The following is a 9,862-nucleotide window of genomic DNA, read 5'->3' as shown; positions in this document are numbered from 1 at the left end:
ATATCTAACCTGACCACTTGTCTCCAAAACTGATGTGACCCAGAGTGTCCTGCTCTCGTACCGCGACACCACTTTCCTTCCATCTTGGTCGTCCGCTGCCTGCTCTCACTGTACTGTTCCCAGTGAGGATCAGGAAGCATGATGCTGAGGAGGAGGACAGAGCTATCTCCATGGGAACAGATGAACTGTAGGCAAGAAACTGCAAGTTGTTGGCAAACAATGGGAAGTACATTGCTGGCTGATGTGAGGAGAGACAGCACTTAGGTTGGAATCCCTGGATTCCAGAGGAATTTGTTAACTCTCTTATAGCATGAAGATGAGGAATAAGGCCCTTCTTTGGGGGATGTGGGAACCACAAGGCAGAAAGCAGGAAAATCATGGTGGAATTGGCATGAGACGCTGTGTTCTCATAGCAGAGGTTTGTAGGAGGGTGGGTTTTTATGTTTCGAATCAGGAGTTCTCAAAGTGCAGTCCCCAGACTTGGAGCATCGGCAATTGCTTAGACTTACTGAATCGAACTCTGAACGGTGGGGGCCAGCAATCTTTGTTTTAACAAGTCCTCCAGGGGATTCTGATGCCTGCTCAAAATGAAGAACCACTGTACTAAATAGTAATTAATCCAAAAATAAGTCTCTCCAAGGATATGTGGAAATAATGATCCTAGAAGGAGTGGTGAATCCCCACCCCCAGACGACTTAACCAACAAGCCCCCCCATAGAGCTCTTTACAGCTCATTAAAACTGTAGACCTCTTTGGGCATCCAGTGAAAATGTGTTCCACAGAGGAAAATCTAGAAAACTTTTAGGTTAAAAAGCTTTAGGTGAAAGTGTTCTCCTTGGGCCCCTCTTAAATGATCTGAAGGATGACAGAAAGACAAGGAAACAATCCACCTTGTTTGCAGTTTTGTCCTCGGCAAGTAGTATATGTTAAACACTTGTTAAATGGATGTGTGGATTAATGAAGGATAAATATTGCATATATACTTCCCTTATCCTCTAGAGCAGTGATCAGCAAAATTTAGCCCACTGCCTGTTTCTGTAAAGTTTTATTAGAACGTGGCCACACCCATTCGTTTAGGTATCATCTATGGCTGCTTCGGGGTTACAGTGGTAGAGGTGAGCAGTGGCAACAGAAGCAGTATGCCCTGCGAAGCCTAAAATATTTACTATCTGATCCCTAACAGAAAAAGTTGGGTGGCCCCCTGATCCAGAGTAATGTTCCTCAAACCATAAAGTGCATACAAATCACCTGGGGAGCTTGTTAAAATGCAGACTCTGATTCATGGGCAATGCCGGTGCTGCTGGGCCCCGGACTAGCTGGGAACTAGGGCGCTGCGTGTAGGGCTGTATAACGACGTCAGGGCTCAAGTGCCTGCGGCTCGTTTCTCTTGGGCTCTTCATGATAACTTATGACTCTGCAACGCTCAAAGCCTGGACCGGACACAGTTGAAGAACAAATCGCTTTATTAGGAAAGGGTCAGTGTTACAAGACTCTTCTCCCCTAGTTCCCAGGTCCACACTCCTCTGGCTCTGCCTCACTTTAGGTCCTTCTCTCCGAGTTCCCCAAAGGAATTCTTCAGAACTGTGAGTGCTTTTGGTTTCTCATCTTTCTCTAGGGCTGTGGTCCGCCCTCTCCACTGGTCCCTCTGGGCAGCCTTCAGCCCAGCTCTGTCTCCTCGTCGGGTCTGCAAGGAGCTACACCTGGAGAAGCAAGGCTACTCCGGCCAGAACCCACTTGGAAGACTTCTCCTTCGTCTTCAGGTGTAAAGTCCACACGTAGGTGGGTCCTCGCTGACAAGTCTTGTACACAGGACAGGGATAGGTACTGCGGCAATCCTGCTTATCTGCGGGGATGGCCTTGAGGAGCAACACAGGCATGGGGGGCGCCAGCTCCTTCAGCTTCCCCTCGGTGATGACCCCAGCCTAAGGACAAGGACATGAGAACATCTCAGGTCAGGCCCCAAGCTCAGCCAGCCAGGCCTGCTCCTGTCGGGAGATCCGGGAGAGATACTGGGAAGACCTGGTTGCCCTGGGCCCACCCCCTTACTAAGTTCTCTCGACAACCCACGATGGGGTGCCGTGGAGGGGTGGACATCATATTCCCACTGTTTTTCAGCCTGAATATCTTCTCGAAGCAAAGTTCCGAAAGCTGTTGCCTATCATATGCACATTAATCTCTTTGGGGCTTGAATTTCTCTTAGTTTTGTCATTTCGTAAGCATACCGAATGCAGCTATCTGCCAGATGTCATGCTAGGTGCTAGGGACTTAAAGCTGAGCAAGACACAGTCCCTGCCGGCAAACGCTTTAGATGTTAAGGCTTTGGTTATGTCCTGTTCCAGCTTCTTATGTGCTGTCCTCCACCCTCTAGAGCATTTTCTCTTTTTGAGCAGAGGGAGCTGTGTTCTATCTTCACTCAAGTAACAGGGACCTGGCCGTTCTGTAGCTTTCCAGCTGGGGCCTCTCTCTGGTTCTCTGAGATGTCTCCATAGTGCTGTCTGGGGAAGTTTTTCCTAGTAGTCCTGAGAAATATTCTGAGGAACAAAAAGGTGCCTTGGTGAAATAAGCTTGGGAAGTGGTGCTTACCATGCCCTGGACCTGAAGCTTTACGGTGCACACTAGCACACTGCAGACAAGAAGTCCTGGCAGTAAAGAAAACAGTTTGACCTTATTTATCCCAGTCTTTCCCAAACTTATGTGACCACAGGACCCTTTTTTTGCAACCTATTCATTTCTCGTGGCACTAGGGTTTTCTGAACATACTTTGGGAAATGATGATCCAGAGTGACTCATGGATTCCTTGCCTGTGCCTAGGTGATTCTGAGCCCCTTCTGCTTGGACAGAATTTGTTTTAATTCCCATGAAATGTATTTAACGGGAAGGATGTGCCTCTTCAGTTCTGGTAGAGGCTGACATGAGGCATAGTAAGTAACAGAACTAAGGTAAACAGTGAGGACCCCTTGTCCCCCACAACTGAGTGTTTATGGTAGGGAGTGGCAGCAGGGGTAGAACCTTTCTTTTTCCATATACCATAAAACCAACTCTTTTAAAATGTACATTTCACTGGTTTTTAGTATATTTATAAACTTGTACAGTCATCACCACTATATAAATTCCAGAATATTTTTATCACCCCAGAAAGAAACTCTATAACCATTAGCTGTCACCATTAGTAGTGGGGTGTTAATGTCGTCAGTTATTATGGTTGAGTTGTCCGTTTCTCCCTTCAGTTCTGACAGTTTTCATCTCCTTTATTTTGGGGTCTCTTTTGTTAGATGCACATATATTTGTCATTGTTCTATCTTCTTGATGGATGGACCTTTTATCACTGTAAAATGCCTTTTTTTGGTCTCTACAATTCCTCTCTCTTCTGTCTTTTCTCTAATAACAATTTTAAGTCTATTTTGTCTACTATTAGTATAGTCCCCCAACTCTCTTTGGTTACTGTTTTCATGGCATGTCTTTTCCATCTGTTTACTTTCAACCTATTTGTGTCTTTAAATCTAAAGTGTGTCTCTTATACACAGCATGTAGTTGGATCAGGTTTTTAAAAATTTAATCCATTCTGCCAATCTCTGCCTTTTAATTGTAGTGTTTAATCCATTTGCATTTAATGCTTGCTCTTTTTTCAGTCATTTTTCTTCAACAAACAGTGCTCTGGTTGCCAAAAGCCTCTGGTTAATTTCCGGAGTTCTGACAAGTTTGATTCTGGTATATATATATATATAATTATTATATATGATTTTGATATATACCTTATTATACTATTATCTTATATATATGATATATATTATATCTTATTATATATATCTTTATATACATGTGTGTATATATATATATATATATTTTTTTTTTTTTTTTTGCCAATGTTCTTGTTTTATGGAGGAGATCCATAAAACAAGACATCCTTACCCTTGCCTTTTCTTTTTGGACATCCTTACCCTTGCCTTTTCTTTTTTTTAATAGTAATCTTTTATTTATTTATTTATTTATTTATTTATTTTTGACTGTGTTGTGTCTTCGTTTCTGTGCGAGGGCTTTCTCTAGTTGCGGCAAGCAGGGGCCACTCTTCATCGCGGTGCGCGGGCCTCTCACTATCGTGGCCTCTCTTGTTGCGGAGCACAGGTTCCAGACGCGCAGGTTCAGTAATTGTGGCTCACAGGCCCAGTTGCTCCGTGGCATGTGGGATCTTCCCAGACCAGGGCTCGAACCTGTGTCCCCTGCACTGGCAGGCAGATTCTCAACCACTGCGCCACCAGGGAAGCCAACCCATCCCTTTTTGCTGAATACTTTCTGGGATATAGACTCTGAGAACAAGAGTTCTTGGTGGGCGGGTGTTATTTTTTTTTTTTTTTTTTATTTGGAAACAAGGTAATGAACAAATGAGAGGCAGTTGTTTGGAATCAATGTCCTTTTGTCCCCCCAGTGCCAGTGCTCCTCCTTCTGAGCTTCCCCCCTACTTATCTTTCCTGCACTTCTCTCATTTTGGCGTCTTTAGTATCCTAGCTCCGGCTACCCTACACCTAACACAGTCCACATGTGATCTCCACTGCCAGACTTGTGCAAATGTTCAGGTGGAGAGAGAGAAGTAGGCTTCCTTCTCAACGTTCAGGCTGCTTGAACACTGCCCCACTTTACCGTCCTTTCTTTTGGCCCTTGACTGGTTTCCGAGGGCTGCCGTAACAAAATTATCACAAAGACAGTGGCTCAAAACAACAGAAACGTATTCTTTCACAGTCCTGCAGGCCAGAAGTCTTAAAGTGTAGGTAGGGTTGGTTCCTTCTGGAGGCTCTGAGGCAGAACCTGTCCCATGCCTTTCCCCTAGTGTCTAGTGGTTGCTGCAGCCCTTGGCCTCCCTCGGCCTGTAGATGCACCCCTCCAGTCTCTGCCTCCGTCTTCACAGAGCATTCTCCTCTTATAAAGACACCGATCATTGGGTTCAGCGCCTACTCTATTCTAGTGTGACCTCATCTTCACTAATTACATTTGTAAAGACCCCTTTCCAAATAGGTCACATTTTGAGGTTCTGGGTGGACATGAATTTTGAGGGGACACTCTTCAACTTAGTACAGCTCTCTATGCATATTGATGTGGACTTGTAGGATCTTCTAGACCTTCTAATAGTTTTCCCACGTTCCTTTGTATTGACTGTTAGGAATAGTTTAGTGCAAATATTGCCAAATGGGATATTTGACTAAGTAGTCCTTCCAGATCATGTATATAACAAATGTAAACTTGTCCTAGAGTTATCCATCCTTGTTCATGTCATTTATCCCAGCCACCTGTGCTTGTTTGCTAGTTTCCTATCGGAGACAAAACATCTTTTCTGATCTTATGCTGACTCAAATTTGTATTAGCCTGTAGTGAGGAATCCATTCAAAGTGTCACTTTAAATGATATCACTGGCACCCCTTTGCTAACACGTAGCAGTGTAAAAAGTAGGAGGGATTCCTGCCCTCCAAGAGCTCATGAATGAGGAAAGTGGACCAGGGAGGTGAAATGATACCCCCAGGTCACACAACAAGTTTTGAGCACTCCCTATGTACCAGGCACTGTTCTAAGTGTCTTGCATATTAATTCGTTTAATCATCACAGCAACTCTGTTTTCCCATTTAACAGTTGAGTAGGGACTTCCCTGGTGGTCCAGTGGTTAAGACTCTTCACTCCCAATGCAGGGGGCCTGGGTTCGATCCCTGGTCAGGGAACTAGATCCCACATGCCGAAACTAAGAGCCCGCATGCCGCAACTAAAGATCCTGTGTGCCACAACAAAGATCCCACATGCAGCAACAAAGATCCCACGTGCCACAACTAAGACCCGGCATAGCCAAATAAATAAATTAAATAAATAAATATTTTTTAAAAAACAGTTGAGTAAACTGAGATTTTTCACAGAATTAGTAAGCGGTAGTGCTGGGATTCAGATCCAGCTAGTCTGTTGCTTTTAACCTCTCTACTCACTCTGCACTCTTTAGGTCATCCTTGGCTACATAGAAATGATTTGACAGCCTCAAGGGATGCTCAAAGGGCATCCCTGGGCTTCCCTGGTGGCACAGTGGTTGAGAGTCCACCTGCCGATGCAGGGGACACGGGTTCGTGCCCCGGTCCGGGAAGATCCCACATGCCGCGGAGTGGCTGGGCCCGTGAGCCATGGCCGCTGAGCCTGCGCGTCCGGAGCCTGTGCTCCTCAACGGGAGAGGCCACAATAGTGAGAGGCCCGTGTACCGCAAAAAAAAAAAAAAAAAAAAAAAGGGCATCCCTTTTAGCAATTGTACTTTACAGGGGGCAATGTGTATGTAATCAGCCCACTGGGGATGCCCTTTGGCTCATCCCAGGATTTACCTGTGCATCCCAGCGAGCGCCTTCCATGAAGAGGCCATGGATGTAGGCCCCTTCCCGAGGGGGGCTCCTGAATTCCTCTCTGTTCTTCTTTGTCACGTCACATTGCAAGGCCATCTGGTCCAGGGGCCACTCATTCTTGCGGGCCGTGGACTGCATGATGGCGGTCAGGAAGGACTGAGGGTTGAAGAAGCCTGTCAACCACACAGTGGGGGGCATCGTAAAGTCGCTTGTCCAGGCCTCCAACTCCCTGATTCGGTTGAGCAGGTCCAAAAACCAGGCTGCCAGGCCTGCAGTGGAAGGGTAGGCACGCCTGGCCCAGGGCTCCGGCACCGTGTCTAGGTACAGAGCGTCCTGTAAGTTCTCCATGTCGCTGGTCATGGTCAGCTCCCCCTGAAGACAAAGAATGAGAGGGGAAACAGTGAGGGGCAGCAAGTCCCTGGAAACAGCTGGCCTCGGGGATCTTTGGGAAGACAGGAGATGACGGCTGGGGTCGGTGACACAATGACAGTCCCTGTCTAGTACTTGATCTGCAAGGTTTGTCTCACAGAGACTGGTGGTCTCCCCACTCCTGTGGTATCAGAGTCTACACGTATCTACTGACAGTAGTTCAGGTCCACTGCAGACCTCAAGCCACCTGTGGGTTCCACGCTGATTCCACCCTACCCTAAAGCTTGGGCTCCTCTGTTCTCCTCCAGCGAAGGAGGAATCCTCTTCCAATTGCTAGATGAAATCTGTAAAGGAAGATGTACATTGGAAATCATCTTTAAATTAAACTTTGTAACCTTAGTTATGCCAAGGATCTGCAATTTCTTGAAGATGTCATGTCTACTGCAGCGGCGTCTGCACGGGGGTTAGGGTACCCAGTAAGGCTTGCTGTGTCTGATGTGATGACCATCAGTCCTATGAAGCTATTTAAGCACAGGTGAGTTAAAATTATAAGGTTATCAGTCACATTAGCTACATTTCATGTCATCAGCAGGCACCGTGCCCTTAGCACAGATATGGAACATTCTCATCATTACAGAGGGTTCTATTGGACAGCACTGCTCTAAACAGAAAGGCCTAGTTTTCTGTTTGGTAATTAAACTGTAGTGTATGTGTTTTTGCCAGGGTTGTGTTAAAAATTCTGTATGTTGCAGTTTTAATAAAACATGTTTATGGGCATATAATAGTACACGCTGGCTAAACTGCAGATAAGAAGATATGTAGACAAATCAAGACTCATTACAAAAAAATAAAGTCCAATAGACTTAAAAGGAAAAAGATATAGGCCGTATTTATTTTTCCTTTTAAAATAAAAATTTTAAGTTTTCAATGGCCAATTAACTCACATAATTATAAAGTGCTTTTTATAAATAATACACCAAATAAATTCGCTTCCCCACAGAATTGTTTTGGGTTGTTTTGAGTCGGGGTGTGTCTGTGGAAGTTTTTTGCACCTGTGAATGTTGTTGGCCATGTAATTTGGTGGGGAGGTAAGGTCCCCCGCCCTGGAATCATCCCACAACTGACCTAACAGGACTGGGCCAGCACTACTGGAAAAAGTAGGATGAAAATGTCCCGGTCCTTTGGCACATCTCTGAGGGCCGCGGCGGAGAGACAAATAGAGATGAACTCACATGGAGCCCCGGACTCTGCCAGCCACAGTTGTTTGCTGGTACAGAGAAGTCCTTTGTTGCCTGGTTATCGCCCCCGGCTAATTCAATCACTTACTCGGTGTGACCATGCCTTACACAGAGATGTGCCACTTCTGAAAACGGTGAGGTCCCATAAACCTCTATTTCTCTGACAGTCATTGCAAGAAGAAATCATGTGCTTAAATTAAAATATATGCAATATTAGGGCAGTGAAACTCTCCTGTAAGACACTAAAACGGCGGATCCATGTCATTACACATTTGTCCAAATCCGTAGAACGTACACCACCCAGAGTGAACCCTGATGTGAACTACAGGAGACTCTGTTGATTGTGAGGGGTCGGGGTAGATTTACCAGCTGTAACAGATGGGCCACTCTGCTGGGGGTGTTGATGATGGGGAGGCTGGGTGTGGTCGGGGGAGGGGGATATGGGAACTCCGCCTTCTGCTCAATTTTGCTGTGAACCTACAACTGCTCTAAAAATAAAATCTGATAATAAAAAAATGTATAGGTAGTACTTAACACTCTTCAGAAATCTAAAATCATTTTGACAGCAGGGAAGCATAAAATGTGTAACTTGGCTTTCTTAAAAATTTCTATCTACTTAGAAGTTATTCTGACAATGATCTTGCATTTACTAATTGAAAGTATGAGCGATGGAGCCTTAAAGAATGTGCTCTCAGGTTCTGCCCGTTTGAGAGTGAAGCAGGAACGATTTAGGAAAAGAAGAAGTCGTTCACCTTGTGGTTAGGATGCTGAACTCAGATCTGCCCATGACCTTGAGTGGACATAGAAATGACTCACTTTCAGAGGAGGGGTTGAGAAGAAACCAGAGAGAACCCCACTCCAAATTCACTCAGTGTAATATGGGTCCCTTTCTTAGGAAAAGAGGAATAAACCTACAGACTCTGGGACAGCGTTTCCTAAAAGGTGTTCAGAGAAAATTCGTTTCCTCAGGTGCTGCCAGATTGGGGGAGGTGGGGTGGGCAGACGGGAAGTTTCTGGGCCAAACTGTGGGTAAGCAGGCCTTTTGTAAAGACTCCAGCTCCCTGCGAGAGAAACCTGCTTCCATCTGCTCAAGGCTGACCTCCTCAAACTCCCCCTGCCTGGATCCCGTGGAACACGGATTAATGTCTGCACTTATGTGCTTATAGGTCAAGAGTCGACAAAAAGAAAACTCACAAAGAGAACACTAAATCCTTAAGAAGATGACGTAGTTCAGGATCCTGTGTTACTGTCTTGTTCCATGTCCATATTGCAGGGAAAGCAGGGAGAACTAAAGACTGGGGGGCGCTTTATGGTGGGTATGAGGGCTACCTGGATGTGGCCTTAACCACTTTTTTTGTCCCTATAAATAAATGCTTTCAAAGTCTTTCTTAGGTAGAATATAAGATAAAAACCTGATTTGCCCTCTAGGCCTTCATTGCTTTAAGTCAGTGCGCTTGTTAAAAGCGCGGATTCAAAGGCTCCATTCCAAACCTAAGGACTCCAGCCTCTGGATGGCCAGGAATGTCCATCTGTAAAGGGCATCTCTGGAGGGTCAGAAGTGGCTGGTGCTCTGGGCTCGCAGGCACGTGGCCAGCGTCCGTCATGTGGGGTCAGCAACGCCCACATATGCCCTTCTCCAGGGGCTGCAGGCTGCACCTTGTTCTGAGGGTCAGCCCCTGTCTGCTTTTCCTTCCCTCTGAAGGTGGTCTTTGCAACCAGCTTTCACAGGAATGAAACACCGGGAGGCAAAGAGATGTGGAGGGAAGTGGGAATGATGTGGGTTCCACCCTTCCCAGTCTGCCGTCCAGACTGCAGGTGACCGCAGCTGGTCCATCTGTGCACTCTAGCAGGCATGTGGACCAGGGCAGCTGCCTGTGGGGTGGTGACCGTATGTCACTA

The 9,862-nt window shown here is 45.9% G+C and overlaps 1 protein-coding gene across 1 annotated transcript in view; it reads right to left on the bottom strand.

Annotated features, from left to right (window-relative positions):
* Positions 1–1,694: 1,694 nt before the first annotated feature.
* Positions 1,695–9,862, bottom strand: part of DNAH9 (dynein axonemal heavy chain 9) — a gene marked incomplete at both ends in the record, with an annotated part of 297,882 nt that continues 289,714 nt past the window's right edge. Inside the window, 2 exons of the mRNA XM_082861738.1 lie at positions 1,695–1,922; positions 6,339–6,728. Coding sequence (XP_082717864.1) covers positions 1,695–1,922; positions 6,339–6,728 — 618 coding nt within the window. The remainder of the gene's footprint in view (positions 1,923–6,338; positions 6,729–9,862) is intronic.

This window comes from Leucopleurus acutus (genome assembly GCF_964270905.1).
Source record: "Leucopleurus acutus genome assembly, chromosome: 19".
In the NCBI taxonomy this organism is placed as follows: Eukaryota; Metazoa; Chordata; class Mammalia; order Artiodactyla; family Delphinidae; genus Leucopleurus; species Leucopleurus acutus.
This window is presented reverse-complemented; position numbering and strand designations above follow the sequence as displayed.